This window comes from Giraffa tippelskirchi, chromosome 8, assembly GCF_054371585.1.
Source record: "Giraffa tippelskirchi isolate mGirTip1 chromosome 8, T2T-mGirTip1v1.2.pri, whole genome shotgun sequence".
NCBI lineage: Eukaryota > Metazoa > Chordata > Mammalia > Artiodactyla > Giraffidae > Giraffa > Giraffa tippelskirchi.
Genome location: NC_137282.1, coordinates 62,656,139 through 62,673,324, shown reverse-complemented (window position 1 = coordinate 62,673,324; position 17,186 = coordinate 62,656,139). Strand labels below are relative to the sequence as shown.

The 17,186-nt window shown below is 52.8% G+C and overlaps 1 protein-coding gene across 19 annotated transcripts in view; it reads left to right on the top strand.

The window, feature by feature from the left end:
- CEP72 (centrosomal protein 72) overlaps window positions 1–17,186 on the top strand; it is a 42,310-nt gene that overhangs the window by 20,890 nt on the left and 4,234 nt on the right. For 5 of the 19 annotated variants that reach the window (XM_081522290.1, XM_081522297.1, XM_081522298.1 and 2 more), the window contains 7 exons: window positions 672–836; window positions 5,230–5,504; window positions 7,356–7,494; window positions 7,954–8,150; window positions 14,776–14,902; window positions 15,676–15,787; window positions 16,675–17,076. In XM_081522290.1, coding sequence (XP_081378416.1) covers window positions 672–836; window positions 5,230–5,504; window positions 7,356–7,494; window positions 7,954–8,150; window positions 14,776–14,902; window positions 15,676–15,787; window positions 16,675–16,960 — 1,301 coding nt within the window. In that variant the 3' untranslated portion in view covers window positions 16,961–17,076. Of the gene's footprint in view, window positions 1–671; window positions 837–5,229; window positions 5,505–7,334; window positions 7,495–7,953; window positions 8,151–14,775; window positions 14,903–15,596; window positions 15,788–16,674; window positions 17,077–17,186 lie in introns of those variants that run through there. The other 14 variants (XM_081522285.1, XM_081522299.1, XM_081522288.1 and 11 more) reach the window with 10 other exon arrangements.

Sequence of the window (17,186 nt, the reverse complement as noted above, 5' to 3'; positions counted from 1 at the left end):
TTTCCGCTGCCCACCTCCCCTATTCCTTTCTTGGTGTTGACGCCCTGGACTCCATTATGCTGGCTGAACACAGCCTGTCTCAGATTTCCGCCCGCCCTGCGGCTTGCCTCTCATTTTCTAAACAGTGCTTCCAGGCGCGGTTTTATTCCAGTGAAATTGCTTCACCCTGTTTTCCTTCATGGTTGTGCTTTTCAGTGTGCTGCCCTGTGCTTGCGGAGGGCTCCTCCCACGGATCTGTCCACGTCCTGGGGACCCGCACTCAGCTCTGAGAGCTGCTCTCTCGACTGAATTTCTGGGTGTGGTGTGAGGTAGTGGCTCAGGTTGTCCATCTGTCCCAACATGTATCCAGCTGTACCAGTGCCATTTATTGCAAAGACAACCTCGCAAGCTTGTTCGTTCGGTGGCCGGAGTCTCTGGATCCGCCGACTGTTGTGTCTGTCCCAGTTCCTCGGCTGGACAGTGTTTCCTGCCTGGGGCTGGATCACCTCACCTCTGGTGCTGTGGGCAGTGATGCCTGTAGGTTCCTGACAGGGTGGCCGGTGCTGCGTTATCCACTCAGCTTTTTTTTCCTGTTTACCCCACAGGAGTGTGCTCGACAGATATGCTGTGCTATCAGAAACCTGAAGTGTAAGTTTTAATGGAATAAACTTTTTAAATGTTTTTTAATACAGCAGAGTCGCGGCACCGACTGAGCTCTCAGTCAGTCCAGCACCAGTGCGGGGACTCCCTGTGGAAGGGCCCTGAGAGGCGCAGGAGCAGCTCCAGGGCAGGCTGCGTGGAGCAGAGGCCCCAAGACCAGCGCTGCAGCGAGCTCCCCCCGCAGCCCTTCGCCCCAGGTGACCCCCACCCCCCTGGGTGTGCTGTGCTCGTCTTCTCTCGGCTGTGTGTGTGTGAGACCCTGAGTGTGTTAAGGGAAGAAGCTGCTTTACAAATGGAAGCTGACGTTTGTAAAACATCCGTGGTTTAGGGTCCTGCTCTGTGAGTACTTTGGTACTTTCTTGACACACTTAGACTCACATACACATTCTCTTCTGAATACATCATGGGTCTATGACAACAGCTACAATTTAGAAATCCTTTCATGGATCACAGCCTTGTCGTGGCAAAGAGATTTGCATAACTCAATGAATCTTGAGCCATGCCATGCAGAGTCACCCAAAATGAATGGGTCATAGTGAAGAGTTGTGAAAAAACGTGGTCTACTGGAGGAGGAAGTGGCAACCCACCCCAGTATTCTTGCTGCGAGAACCCCATGAACAAACAGTATGAAAAGGCAAAAAGACATGACCCCAGAAGATGAGCCCTGCAGGTTTGAAGGTATCCAGTGAGCTACAGGGAAGGGTGGGGGGCAATTACTAATAGCCCCACAAAGAATGAGGCAGCAGGGCAAAACTGGAAGCAGCGCTCAGGTGTGGATGCATCTGGTTGTGAAAGTCAAGTCCAATGCTGTAAAGAACAGTATTGCATTGCAACCTGGAATGTTAGGTCCATAAATCAAGGTAAATTGGATGTGATCAGCAGGAAATGGCAAGATTGAATGTTAACATCTTAGGAATCAGTGAACTAAAATGGATGGGAATGGGAAAATTTAATTCAGATGACCATCTTATCTATTACTGTGGGCAAGAATCCCTTAGAAGAAATGGAGGAGCCCTCATAGTCAACAAAAGAATAAAAAATGCAGTACTTAGGTGTGGTCTCAAAAATGACAGAATGATCTCTGTTGATTTCCAAGGCCAACCATTCAGTATCACAGTAATCCAAGTCTATGTCCAAACCACTAATTTCGAAGAAGCTGAAGTTGACCGGTTCTATGATAGCCTACAAGACCTTCTAGGACTAACACTGAAAAAAGACATCCTTTTCCTCATAAGGGACTGGAATGCAAAGTAGGAAGTCAAGAGATACCTGGAGTAACAGGCAAGTTTGGCCTTGGAGTACAAAATGAAGCAGGGGAAAGGCTAACAGCTTTGTCAAGAGAACATGCTGGTCATAGCAAACCCCAGTAATCCAGGAGGTAACTCTACACAAAGGAGAAGCAAAGGAGAAGCCCCAGCAAGACGGTAGAAGGGGTGAAATCATGTTTAGAATCAAACTCCATACCCATCAGAGAAGCTCAGAGGGCTCAAACAAACCTTGTGCACATCAGGACCCAGAGACCCCACAGAGACTGAGACAGAACTGTGTTTGAGTGTCTCCTGTGGAAGTATGGGTCAGCACTGGACTGCCGCAGGGGCAGGGGCTCTGGGTGCAGCAGACTTGGGTATGGCATAAGCCCTCTTGGAGGAGGTCACCATTAACCCCACGATAGAGCCACCAGAACTTACACAGGACTGGGGAAACAGACTATTGGAGGGAACAAACAGAACCTTGTGCACCAAGACCCAGGAGAAAGGAGCAGTGACCCCACAAGAGACTGACCCAGACTTGCCCGTGAGTGTCTGGGAGCCTCTAGCAGAGGCGTGGGCCGGCGGTGGCCTGCTGCAGAGTTGGGGGCACTGAGTGCAGCAGTGCCTGCGTGGGAGGAGGTCGCCATTATCTTCATTACCTCCACCATAGTTTGGTCCCAGGTAAGTAACAGGGAGGGAACACAGCTCCACCCATCAACAGAAAATTGGATTAAAGATTTACTGAGCATGGTGCTGCCCATGAGAACAAGACCCAGTATCCCCCTCAGTCAGTCTCTCCCATCAGGAAGCTTCCATAAGCCTCTTATCCTTCTCCATCAGAGGGCAGACAGACTGAAAACCACAGTCACAGAAAACCAACCAGTCTGATCACATGGACCACAGCCTTGTCTAACTCAATGAAACTATGAGCCATGCCGTGTAGGGCCACCCAAGATGAACGGGTCATGGTGGAGAGTTCTGACAAAACATGGCTCACTGGAGAAGGGAATGGCAAACCACTTCAGTATTCTTGCCTTGAGAACCCCATGAACAGTATGAAAAGGTAAAATGATAGGACACTGAAAGATAAACTCTCCAAATTGGTAGGTGCCCAATATGCTACTGGAGATCAGTGGAGAAATAACTCCAGAAAGAATGAAGAGACGGAGCCAAAGCAAAAACAACACCCAGTTGTGGATGTGACTGGTGATAGAAGCAAAGTCCCATGCTGTAAAGAGCAATATTGCATAGGAACCTGGAGTGTTAGGTCCATGAATCAAGGCAGATTGGAAGTGGTCAAACAGGAGATGGCAAGAGTGCATGTCTCCCCAGATTTTAGGAATCAGTGAACTAAGAGGGACTGGAATGGGTGAATTTAACTCAGATGACCGTTATATGTACTGCTGTGGGCAAGAATCCCTTAGAAGAAATGGAGTAGCCCTGATAGTCAACAAAAGAATATGAAATGCAGTCCTTGGATGCAAACTCAGAAACGACAGAATGATCTCTGTTCGTTTCCAAGGCAAACCATTCAGTATCACAGTAATCCAAGTCTGTGCCCCAATCAGTAACGCTGAAGTTGAACAGTTCTATGAAGACCTACAAGACCTTCTAGAACTAACACCCAAAAAGATATCCTTTTCGTTATAGGGGACTGGAATGCAAAAGTAGGAAGTCAGGAAATACCTGGAGTAGCAGGCAAATTTGGCCTTAGGGTGCAGAATGAAGCAGGGCAAAGGCTAACAGTTTTGTCAAGAGAACACACTGGTCATAGCAAACACCCTCTTCCAACAACAGAAGAGAAGACTCTACACGTGGACATCACCAGATGGTCAACACCGAAATCAGATTGATTATATTTTTTGCAGCCAAAGATGGAGAAATTCTATACAGTCAGCAAAAACAAGACTGGGATCTGACTGTGGCTCAGATCATGAACTCCTTCTTGCCAAATTCAGACTTAAATTGAAGAAAGTGGGGAAAACCACTAGACCATTCAGATATGACCCATCAAGAAGGCTGAGTGCCAAAGAATTGATGCATTTGAATAGTGTTGCTGGAGAAGACCCTTGAGAGTCCCTTGGACTGCATGGAGATCAAACCAGACCATCCTAAAGGAAATCAATCCTGAATATTCATTGGAAGGACTGATGCTGAAGCTGAAGCTCCAATACTTTGGCCACCTGATATGAAGAACTGACTCCTTGGAAAAGACCCTGATGCTGGGAAAATTGAAGACACAAGGAGAAGGGGGCAGCAGATGATGAGATGGTTGGATGGCGTCACCGACTCCATGGACACGAACTTGAGCAACCTCTGGGAGAGTGCCCTGGAGGACAGAAGAACCTGGCAGGCTGCAATCCTTTGGGTCACAAAGAGTCAGACACAACTTTGCAACTGAATAACACAAAGACAAGGGAAACTAGATAAGTTAATTGAGAGTGTTGTTTGCATGAATATGGAAAAAGTGTCAGAAACCTCCCAAGTGTGAGCAAACCTAGTCCCTTCCTGAGTTTTATCCAGGTGAGCTTGTGGGGACCTTGGAGGCAGGGTAGGTCGTGGTGGTGGCTGCCTAGTCCCTGTGGCCCACAGTCAAGGCCTCTTGCGCCAGCTTCATTTACTTTGTGTCGTGAGATGGCACATGTGTCCCTTCACACGGGTTCACATGGGGATGCCTGTGTGCGTGTTCTGGTCCAGGGTCCATCCAGCACGCGTGGAGTACCTTAATGTCATGTCCCGGGTGCTTGTGAGTGGGCATGCAGCCTCGGTTTCCGCCGTCTCTGCCCTGGGGTCTCGCAGCGCTCAGACTGTGCTTCTGGGGGGCGCCCTCGTCCCAGGCGGCGTGCTCTGCTGGCTCCCTGTAGCCGACCCACTGGGCTGGGGTCGGTGGGCTCGGGCAGAAGCCCAGGGCTGTCGCAGGTCAGGGGGAAATGGGACAGTGTCACGTGGTAGGGGGTGCAGCATGGAGAGTGACTGGTGTGCATTTGGGTTGTGGAAGGCGGGTGCTGGGTCCCCCTGAGTGGGTGAGTCAGACCAGTCCTGGCAAGGGGATGGTGGTAGCCTGCTGACCCTGCTCAGGTGGACTTGGTGACGGACATGGAGCCGAGGGGCATTGGTGCCCAGGTGGTCTCTGACCCAGGCAGCCAGACAACAGTGATTCATCCACTCACAGACCCAGTTGACTCACTTTGTTATACATAGTTTTGGCAGGAAGACACAGTAATTGGTCAGTTTTGTCACTTTTTGGTTAGTTTTCCGTATCTGTGTGCACGCAACTGCAGTGCTGGTCCTGAGCCCCGGGAGCCTGATGGTGAGGGCTCGGCCCACTTCTCTGTTCCAGACTCCACGGAGACTGAGGACTCAAGCACTTCTTCTCAGAAGTCCAGCATGTCGACACAAAAGATGTTAAACCCCTTGCCTGCTCCTGAGAAGTACAGGAAGCGGAGGATGCCTGGCGGGAGGTTCCAGGCGCCCGCGGACGAGGCGTGTCTCAGCTGTCTGGAGGGGAGCCTGAGTGTGAGCCGGAGGAGCGGTTTGGAGGGCTGGAGCCAGGCCGCCTCTTCCCACTCTGCCGCGCCGGGGCCCGAGCAGCAAAGGCCGCCCAGCGCGAGCGAGGTGAGCACGGGTGGGGCGAGGCGCCGCAGCCGCATCCTCTGTGCCCGCCGAGCCCCCGGGGTGGACGCAGCCCTCCTGAGGACGTCTCCTAGTGTCGTCACCTTGTCACGTTCATCAGAAAGTGCACTTCTGGGCTGTCCTCCTCTGGTGCGGAGCGCCTTGAGGTGTCGTCTCGGGCCTGCCGGCACATGGCCTCTCGTCCCTGCTTGGTGCTCCCCCGGTGCTGTCGTGAACACAGTCCCGGCAGTGCGTTCTGTGGTCCTGGTTCACGAGAGGAGGCTCTCCCCAGATTGTCCCAGAGTAGTCATAGACGGTGGCTCGCTGCCATTGTTCCTGGCCAAGTTGGAGACTGAGGTGTTCTCAGAGGTTTGGGGCTCGAGTGAAGACCCCTGTGCGGACAGGGGGCAGTGGGCAGCCCTGCCACAGCACCCCCACGTGGGCAGAGGAGGGGAGAGCACCCCAGCTGAGAGGGTCTGGGGGGGTCCCACGAGCTCGAAGTGGGCCAGGGGAGCGCTGAGCCCCTGTGGTTGGTCCTGAATGGAGACCAGTAGAGCCAGGGATGCTGGGGTCGTAGGTGCTGGGTGCCTCCTGGGGTGGCTGCCACGGGCCGAGGTCTGCTTCCACGGCTGGTCTGGCTGCATCTTCACTCTCTCACTGGACTGGGGGGAAGGAGAGAAAATGGAGATTTGCTTGAGTCGAGACTGTGTTGGGGCTTTCCTGTCCCCGAATGGACATTAACCGTGGGCAGAGCCACCCCGACGGTCCCCACTCACTATGGGGTTGGGACTTTGCACGAGGGGGCGCTGCCTGCAGCGCCCCTCCTTCCAGCACTGTGACCCCATGGTGGTTATCCTGGAGAGGGCTTGACCCCGGCTCCTCCGGTGGGCGGCAGAAGCCTGACCACCTTGGGCTCTGCTCTGCACCCACGCCGGAGGCCGTGTCAACGCAGCTTTTGACAGAAGCGTTGATGCTGGTGCCCTGGACGCTCTCACCTTCCGGCGCTTGTGGCTAGCTGTTGGCCTCAGTGTCCCCACGCTGACCAGCCGCAGGAGATGGCTGCCCTGCCCCGATGACCCTTTGTGGGCCTGTGCTTTCCCGTGCCCTGGACTCCCGCGGGTGGGGGTGGTGGCAGAGTGAGGGGCCCGGGTGGCTCCCGCACCCCTTCCGGGTCTGGCTGGCTGTCCCAGATGCTCTTTATGAGGAAGCCTTTGCTCTAACAGTGAGGGCACTGGGCCTCATCCCGCTTCTCAGGAAGTGTTCCCTGGACACACAGAAAGTGGGCTGGAGGGCAGGCGCCAGCTCCCTTTCTGCAGTAATCCCTTAAAATTGGTGAAATGATTTCTAAAGGGAAGAAAAGTGGGCACTGATGGAAATGGCGGTGACTGTGAGCTCAGCGTGGTCGGGCCCAGGTGGAGCCACGAGGGTTCTGCCTGGCAGCCTGGTGCTGCAACTGCCCAGCCAGCCCTCCCTCTGGTCCTGTGTGTGCTGGTCACACTTCGGGCCGCCAGGCTCCAGTGAGCATTCAGGCCGAGACTGTCTCCTCCCCACCCCACAAGAGTGGCGGGGGCTGTTGAGAAGGGCCCAGGACACCGCCACTCAGAACTGCCTGGTTTCCTGGCTGTTACACAGGCCACAGCTCAGCCGTTCCCCCCGCTGTGAGATGGTTTCCCCGCCCCACAGACATGGACAGGCATGCGGGGGTAGGGAGGTGAGTCCCACATACCACACCTGCGGGTGTGTGCCGTGTGACCCTCCACCGTGGCGTAGGCAGCGGACGAGGCAGCAGTCTGACACTGCATCACACCCGCTGGGTCGGGCGTGGGAGACAAGGGTAGGTTTGTCTCCGGGCAGGCGTGTCCCAAACTGCACTTGGCCACGCTGCCCGGGAAGAAGGCCGCCCTGGAGGTGCTGCTCCTGGACGCGCTCCTTGACCTGGTGGACAGGCACTGGAACGGCTGCAGGTCCCTGCATGGCAACGAAGCCTTCCTCGGTGAGTTGGCCCAGGGTTCTGCAGACCAGCGCCTGTGCCCACTGCTGGGCTCTGGTCCCCTTGCCTCGCTGGACCCATCCCCAGCCTCACTGCCCTCTGTGCTGCGGGAGCATCCCGAGGGCCCTGCTCACGGTGTCTGGGTGCTCGGGAGGGGCAGATGAGGGGGCGCCAGTGGCCCGTGGCTGCTGCTCCCCACCTGCTGGTGCCCAGCTTCCTGGAAGGCGTTGGCAGCCAGCAACGCTGGCTCCTTCCTCTAGGTCCCTAGAGCTGTTGCTGTCTGCCTGTCGTCCCCATCCATGCCCAGGGGTAAACAGGCCTGACAAGGTCATTTCAATGGCATACGTGTCCCTTTTCTAGTCTTCATACCTGTCAGTGTTTTTGAGGTGTGCAGCCTGTGTTTTTCAAAATGCATTGAACACGTTTTGTCTACACTCATCCTCTCAACATTCTCTCTTCTAGCTCAGGCGAGACACATTTTGTCATCTGTTCAAGAATTTACAACCACTCAGGACAGTTCGACAACTGTGAATGAAGAAATTAGCTCCCTGACTCTGGAAAATAAGTCTTTGCACAGTCACCTTGCTGAGCTGCAGCAGCAGTACAGCGTGAAGATGACTGAGGTGGTATTGGAACTCAGCGACACTCGGAAGGAGATGGTTAGTTCCGTTGATTCTCAGCAGGGGCAAAAACAGTCTTGACATAACAGAAATGACGGTAGCTTCTCAACTCTGCTTCCCCTGACAGCTGTCAGGCACAGCCCTGGGGCCACTCCTGCCTTTGCAGAACATGAACCCCCTCTCCCACCAGGCTTTCCCTGTCCAGGAGGCCGGCTGCCCTTGAGGGGCGCAGCCTGGCTCTGTCACTCCAGGACGCCTCATGACAGTGGCTGCAGATGTCTGCCTGGCCGCTTAGCGCAGCTCTGCCTGCCCCGGGCAGCTTCGTTCTGTTCTGAGAGAGGCGAGAGGATGAGGCTGGGCTTGCGGTGGAGTTTCTCTGGTCCCGGTGTTCCCTGGCCCAGGCTCCGAGACCGCTGGTGAGGAGGTTCCAGGGACCTGGGTGACCTGGGTCCCTGCTGCTGTCCTGCCTGCCCCAGCCAGCGCTGGGCCGGGGTGTCCTGTTGGACCTGCGGGAGCCCCACCACCAGGTGGCACCATTGGGCAGCCAGAGCCAGCATGGCACGGACCTGGCAGTGGAGCTCAACTCCAGCCGGACAGGCCACTCTCGTCCTCTGTAACTTCACCATGAGACCATCATTCATGAATGCCTACGCTGAAGAGGAGAAAAGTTCTCAAAATATCAAATAAACAACCTAACTTTACAACTTGAGGAACTAGAGAGAAGCTAAACCCAAAGTAAACAGAAGGAAATAATAAAGATCAGAGCAGAAGTGAGTAGAGAGTAGAAAACAACAGGAAAAGATTAGCAAAACTGAGTTGGATTTTGAAAATATACAAAACTGATAAACTCTTAGGTAGACTAAGAAGACTCAAAATCAGAATTGAAAGGATACATTACAATGGGTGCCTCAGAAATGAGGTCAAGGAATGACTATTCACTAGCATTTTGGAGAACCTAGAAGAAATGGATAAATTTCTTGAAACATATAACCTACTAAGGCTGTGTCAAGAAGAAATAAAGCCAAATAGGCCGATAACAGATAAGATGAAGCAGTAATCAACCTCTTAAGAAATCAAGCCCAGAAAGCAAGGACCAGATGGCTTCATGGCTGAATTCTACCAGATACTCAAAGAAAAATTAATACTTATCCTTCTTAAACTTTTCCAATAAATGGAAGTAGGGAGGCTACTTTCACACTGTTTTATAAAGCCAGTATTACCTGGACACCAAAGCAAAGTCTCCACAAGAAGAGAAACCACAGACTGCTAATCTGAGACTCAGTAGAAGACTAGCATCCCCGAGTGCAGCAGCGCATGAAGAAGACGGTCCCCCCCCCCGGGGGTGTCCCCTGGAGAGCACGGTGGGTTTACCCTACACAGACACACCGTATTAATGGGTCTGAGACTCAGCAACACCTCGAGAAGACGGTACACACCCCTGAGGGAGCTGTATACGCAGGTACATTAACACACGAAGAGATAAAGAAAACACTGTCAGCCCAGTTCACGCAGGTGCGGCGTCTGACCAAGTTCAACATCCATTCATGATTTAAAAAAAAAAAAAGCTCAACAAAATAGGAGTAAAAGAAAATTTCTTCAGCATGATAAAGGCTGTTTATGAGAAGCCCTCAGCCAGCCTCATGATCAGTGGAGAAAACTGAAAAGTTTTTCCTCTAAGATCCAGTATGAGATAAGGATGTCCACTCTTGTATCGTCTCTTCTACTGGAAGGACGGTTGGCCTTTGAGCAATGTGGTTTCAAACTACATGGATTCATTTACATGCAGATCTTTTTTTATTTGTGAATAGTATATGTGCTGTGCTTAGTCACTAAGTTGTGTCCCGGCTCTTTGTGACCCCATGGACTGTAGCCTGCCAGGCTCCTCTGTCCAGGCAAGAATACTGGAATGGGTTGCCATTTCCTCCTCCAGGGGATCTTCTGAACTCAGGTATAGTACCTGTGCCTCCTGTGTCTCTGCGTTGGCAGGTGGGTTCTTTACCACTGCCCTACCGGGGGGGCCCAGTGATACAGTGATGCTGTACAGTTGGAAGTCGGTTGAATCTTTGGATGCGGAACTTCAGATTTGGGCAGTTGACTGTAAATTGACTATAAATTATTTGTGGATTTTCAGCTGCAAGGCGAGTTGGCACCCCTACCCTCTCCACCCGCCATTGTTCAGAAGTCAGGTATACTAGCAAGAGTAAGCGGACAAGAAAAGGAAATACCAAGGCATCCAGGTTGGAAAGGAAGAAGTAAAGTTACCTCTGCTTGTAAATGACGTATAAACATTAAAGATACCATGAGAGAAAATGAGAATAAATTCAGTGAAGTTGTAGGATACAAAGCATGACAGAGATCATTCTTATTTCTTTATACCAATGAGCATTCCAAAACAATTCCATTTATAGTGTCAAAAAGAATAAAACAGGAATAAACTTAACCCAGAAGGTTAAAGATCTTAGACAAAGACATTTACAGATGCAGTGTAATTCCTGTAAAAATTCCAATGGCATTTTCCACAGAAATAGAAAAAAACAATTCTAAAATTTGTATGTTTCTTATCATTTGTATTCTTCGTTTTCTAGTTCTACAAAGACCCCAGATCACTAAAGCGATCTTGAGAAAGATCATTTTTCAGGCATCACACTTTCTGGTTTAAAATTATAGTACAAAGCTGTGGTAATGAAACAGTATGGTGCTGGCATAAAAACAGGCATAGATTGCTGGAACAGAATAGAGGGCCCAGAAATAAACCCTCACATAGATGTCAACTGAGATTTGGCAAAGGCAGCAAGAACACACCATGGTGAAGGAGTGATCTCTTTGGTAAATGGTGTTGGGAGAACTTGATGTTCCTGTGCAGAAGACGAACTTGTACCCTTATCTTAACAGCACACACAAAACGCAACTCATAATGGACTAAAGATTTAAATATAAGACTTGAAACTATAAAATTCCTGGAAGGGAATTCCCTGGCAGTCCGGTGGTTAGGGCTCTGCTTCCACTGTAGGGGTGTGGGTTCGATCCCCAGCCGGGAACTATAATCCCACAAGCCACATGGTGTGGCCAGACAGACATGTGGAAAGGATGCTCAGTATCACTAATCATCAGGGAAATGTAAGTCAAAACCAGAGCGAGATGCCTCTGCACACCTGCAGGATGCTTTCGTCAAAAGACGAGACAGCAAGTGGAGGGTGTGGAGACAAGGGAACGTGCTCTGTGGATGGGAATGTAACTTGGTACAGACACTGGAAAACAGTATGGGGATTCCTCAAAAAATCTACAGTAGAACTATCATGTTGTTCAGTCACTAAGTCGTGTCCTACTCTTTGCGACCCCATGGACTGCAACACGCCAGGCTTCTCTTTCCTTCACTGTCTCCCAGAGTTTGCTCAAACTCATGTCCATTGAGTCGGTGATGCCATCCAACCATCTCATCTTCTGTCATCCATCCCCTTCTCCTCCTGCCCTCAATCTTTCCCAGCATCAGGGTCTTTTCCAGTGAGTCAGCTCTTCGCATCAGGTGGCCAAACTATTGGAGCTTCAGCTTTCACATCAGTCCTTCCAGTGAATGTTCAGGATTCAACTACTATATGCTCCAGCAATCCCACTTCTGTGTATTTATCCAAAGGAGGTGAAATCAGGATCTCAGAGATAAGTGCACTGCCATGTTCATGCAGCATGTTCACAGTAGCCTGGATGTGCAACAGCCTGAGGCCTTTGATGAATAAATAGATAAAGGTGATGCATATATACAATGGGATATTCAGCTTCGTTGTTGTGTGTGCGTGCTCAGTCATGTCTGACTCTGCAACCCCATGGATTGAAATGTGCCAGGCTCCTCTGTCCTCGGAATTTTCCAGGCAAGAATACCAGAGTGGGTTGCCATTTCCTACTCCAGTTATTCAGCTTTTGTTGTTGTTCAGTCACTCAGTCGTGTCTGACTCTTTGCAATCCCATGGACTGCAGCACGCCAGGCTTCCCTGTCCTTCACCGTCTCCCGGAGCTTGCTCAAACTCGTGTCCATTGAGTTGGTGATGCTGGATGGACCTTGAGGGCGTTGTCTAAGTGAAATTAGTCAGACGTGGAAAGAAAAACCTCCATGATCTCATACCTGGGATCTAAGAGTTGAGTTGACAAAAGCAGAGGGTAGACCGGTGGTCACCCTCAGCAGGAGGTGGGGGATCTGTGGGCCCAGGCAGAGCAGCAGTTCTGTAGGGGTTAGTCCAGGGCTCTAACGCATGGCTGACAGTCATGTTAGTCAGACCACATTGACTCTGGAGCTGTGATGAGAGCAGATCCCAGATGCTCTCATCACCAAAATATGCTTCCTCTGTGAGGAGATGTGTGCGCTGGCTTGACTGGTCATCACGTCAGTGTGCACGTGCAGATCACATAACGTCATCAGGGGCACCTCGCCCGCGTGTTCTACCTAAGGGAAGACCGTCATGCATTCGGTGTGAGAGGCTTTCACCTCCCATCATTATGGTTCAGTTTAATGGTACGGGAACTATTTAGAGTGTTCTCCTGTTATTTCAGTTTTATTTATATTTTATGACAAGAAAGTAGATTCGATTCACGTCCTGTAATCACTGTTGTGGGCAGGCTCATGTGTCGTCAGGTCGAGTGTGTGGGCAGTGGCCTTAGGCTGCCTGGCGGTGTGAATGTGGTCGCCCTGTGCCGTGTGGCGGGCCCAGGGCTGTGCCCTGGTCTGCGGGCGGGCTGCCCTGGTGGCGCGTGCGCTCAGCCTGGGTGTCCGCAGTGAGAGCGCTGCCTCTGGGCCCCTCTCTGCCTCTCCCTCCGTGCGGCACGGTCGCCTGACTCTACCTGCTGGCACTGCTGGCGGTGCCCTGAGTGTGCCGCCCTTCCCCTCGCGCTGTCTCCTTTGTGCCCGCACGCACTGGCTGTCTTACTCCGCTTTGTCCGATGTTAGCATAGCCACCTTAGTGTTGCCATAATGCTTATATTTAAGGTGGGTTCCTTTTAGGCAGCATACACTTGGGTCTTCTGTTTTTATCTAATTAACAACCTCTGCCTACTCTTTGCAGTAGCATTTTTCAAAAACTCAGTTGATTTAAACTAGAAAACCAAAACAACTGATCCATTTCTCCCACCCCTGTCCTCTGTCTCTGGCAATTACCAGGTTCTCTACATCCATGAGCTTCAGTTCTTCTGTTTGTTTGTTCTTTTAGATTTCATATATGAGTGAGATCATGTGGTGTTTGTTTTCTTCACTGCATTTATACACCACATCTTTATCTATTCATCTGTTAATGGGCACTTAGGTTGTTCCATATCTTGGAAATTGTGAGTAATGCTTCTGTGAAGATGGAGGTGCACATATATTTTCAAATTAGTGTTTTTGTTTTCTTCAGATGAATACCCAGAAGTGAAATTGCTTTATCTGGCAGCTCTGTTTTTAACTTTTTGAGGAATCTCCATACGATTTTACGTAGTGGCTGCACCAGCTTACATCCCCCCCAGCAGCAGAGGAGGGCTCCTCTTTCCCCACATCCTCACCAACACTTGCTATCACTTGTCCTTTTGATGATGGTCATCCTGACAAGGGTGGGGATACCTCACTGTGGTTTTGATCTGTGTCTCGCTGGTGATTAGTGATGCTGAGAATCTTTTCATGTTCCTGTTGGCCATCTGTATGCTTTGGAAAGATGTCTGTTCAGATCCTCTGCCCATTTTTGAATCTGATGTTTTTTCACTGTTGAGTTGTATGAGTTCTTTATATATTTTTTATATTAACCTCTTATTAGATAAATGGTTTGCAGATATTTTTCTTCTAGTTTGTAAGCTGGCTTTGCATTTTGTTGCTAGCTTCCTTGACTGTGCAGAAGCTTTTGGTTTCTGTCCCATGGTTATGAGGATGGGCCGTGGGGGAGGCAGCAGGTGCTGAACCCTCTGTGTTAGGTTTTCTGTTGCTGCACAGTGAGTTACCACCTGGTCATACCCCAGACAACACACACTTGCCTGTGTGGTCTCTGGTCAGGGCCCAACGCGGCTGAGCTCAGTGTCTGACTCAGGGTCTCCTGAAGTTGCCAACAGGCTGTAACTTGGGGCTATGGTCACCTCCGCAGGCTCAAGGGGGTGTGGGTCCTCTGCACCTATTCCAGGCAGTCCCGGAAGTCACAACGCGACAGCTGCTGCAAGGATGCCCAGGTGGAAGGCCACCCTTGAGAGTGCACGTTGTGGCTTCTGTGTGTCGTGTGTGTGGTGGGGACGACTCGGTTAAAGGGGGAGCCTCCGAGGGCGAGAGCACCCTCTGCTCCGCCCCCTCGTTTGTAGAACAGAAGGGACAGTAGCCACGAGGTTGCTGGAGACAAGTGTCAGAAATGTCTGGTGCTTGTTGTTTTATCAAGACAGAGACCCCACACAGAGCCTCATTTTAGAGGGATACGTGAAAGCAGTGACGTGGTACCGGCAGCTGCTGGGTGTCCGCACACCAGCGGCTCCCGCCTCGTCCCTTTGGGCAGAGCAGCCTGGAAGCAGGGCCACGGATTTGGAGGCTTGGGTGGATGAGTAGATGGCACCCCTTCCCCTCACCCTGTGCGATTTGGAACTGTTTGCATCCAGGCAGACGGACCTGGGTGCCGGCTTTGTACCAGTGCGGTGGGCAGAGTTTGACCTGTTTGTGTGCGTTGCTCTGTGTCAGGATTACCTGAGGCAGCATCTGGACAGATCTCTGGAGGAGAGCAGTAGCTTGAAGTCAGTTTTGTTCAGCATGAAGAAAGACATGAGGACCGCCGACGCTCCGTCCGCACTGAACCTGCAGATCTCTGGTGAGCTCGCGGCTCTGGTCCATGTGTGCCATCCCCATGTCACTGGGTCCAGGCTCGGCAGGAGCTGTGAGCATATCTGGGCGGGTGTGCTCAGGACCAGCCCGCTGACCTCTGAGAGGCTGCAGGACCCTCCCTGGCGCTTCTTGGTCACGGCTCCGTCCGTACCCGGGTCGATACTGTTTTCCTCTCTTCCCTCTCTTGGATTCTGTTTTGCCAGTTTTGCAGGCCTGCCCTTGGGACTTCGAGTTGGGGTGTGGCCTGCCCTGGGGTAGGTGAGGTATCACAGGGTCTCCTGGGGGGCTTCGGCCTGAGCACCTGTTCAGGTGACCTCTCAGAGGTCCGAAGAATTTCCCTAAAGGGCCGGGCAGACACATCTCAGGCATGAGCACGACCACAGTGGAGGCTCCCCCGGGCCCTTCTGCTCAATGACCGACCCCTCCGACCTTCACCCCAGCTGTGTTGGCTGTGGGCTCTCCCTGAAGGCCATCCCGTCCAGCTGATCCAGCCCAGGGCCTGTGGCTCACGCCTGCCCATTCTGCCCTTCTCTGCTGCTTCCACAAGCGCCCCTCAGGGGTGTCCAGAGGGCGGGATCCAGGGCTTCACCACCAACCGGGCTGGCCCTGGGCGTGAGTGGGACGATGAGGAGGAGGGGGCTGTGCTGTCCACCCCGATGACCTCGCCCTGCGTTTCCCAGGCTCACTGACATCCTAGAATCGTCTAGTCTCCCAGCACAGGAGTGATTTCACTGAGCACGGTCATCCTTGTCCCGTCAGGACTCCAGGCAAGCGTGAAGCGGCTCTCGGGCGAGCTCGTGGAGCTCAAGCAGCACCTGGAGCAATACGACAAGACCCAGGAGCTCACGCAGATGCTGCAGGAGAGCCACAGGTGCCACCGGCCCGGCCCGCGCCCCGTCTCCTGAGCAGCGAGGCCCCTCCTGCTGCAGCCTCCTGGGGCAGGGGGGGGCGTGCTGCCTGGTGGCCTGCACACGGCCCCTGGCGTGGTTCTCGACTGTTCTCTGGGAACGTGGAGATCCCACCGCACTCCCTGGCCCAGTTTTCATGAAGAGACCTGTGGGGAGAGCGGGTGGGGTCTGCAGAGGGGACGCCGGCTGGGGTCGGCCAGTGGAGCCAGGCCGTGACCCTGTGGGGATGGAGGGCCATGGCCCCGTGCCCACCCAGGCCCTGACACAGGGGAGGGCCAGGCGGGTCCTGGCCACGGGACACCACGGCCCGGTGTGGACAGGCGGGGCTGTGGTGCCTCTGGGAGCCGCGGGTAGCGCTGGGCGTCCACCTGGCCCTCTGCTGTCCTGGCAGACGGGGTTTGTCCCTGTGGCAGCTCTGTGGGGAGCATGGCCCTGGCAGATGGGGTTTGTCCCTGGGGCAGCTCTGTGGGGAGCATGGCCCTGCGCCATCTGCTGCTAGCAGTGCCATGAAGGCCCTCGGGCAGTGTCAGGCTGGGGTTGGCAGTGTCCAGCCCCCTTCTCCTCCCGAGACCCCTCCAGAGTTAAAGACGGCCCCAGTGACCCAGAATCAGAACTTCCAGTTTACTGTGTCCACATCAGAATTGTATTTGACCAGACATTAGAAGCGTCTCCATCTTTGAGCCTTTTTTAGAAGTGAAGCAGAGTTGTCAGTGCTGAGGGCCCTCCCTACCTGTTCAGCTCACATGCCAGTGGGGCACCCGCCAGCCCAGGGCCAAGGAGACCCAGCCCCACAGGGCCCCGAGGGGGCCAGGGTGGCTCCGCGGCTGAGTGCTGTCCCTGCCCCCTCCAGGTCCCTGCTCAGCACCAACGAGCGCCTCCTGCAGGAGCTGGACCAGGTGCGGGCACAGCACCAGGCCGAGGTGGAGCAGCTGCACTGGAGCTACAAGGCGCTCAAGAAGACCCTGGCACCACTGCCCGGCAGCCCCAGGCCGCGCGGCCCGCCTCCCAGCCGCGCGCCCTGTGAGCCCCTCGCTGTGTCTTCAGGGCCTGAAGCGTCCCAAAAAGACAGATCCATCCACGCCCTGCACTTGTCAGACAGTCAGATCCTGACTTCTTCATCAGCTATCTTGAGGTAAAGAAAATGTTGCATTTTTCTGCCTAACGTGCAAGAAAGCAGCTCTTTAGGATGGTTAAAGAAAATAATTTATTGTGTAACAGGCAACCTTATTTAATAAACATGTTGTTCTAGAAAGTGGCTCTAGTTATAACTGAGTTTCACAGTGAATTCTGTTATGAAATAAGCTGTGCTCCACGGTTGATGAGCAGGAACTGTCGGAACCGAGACTGAAGACAAGGATCCCT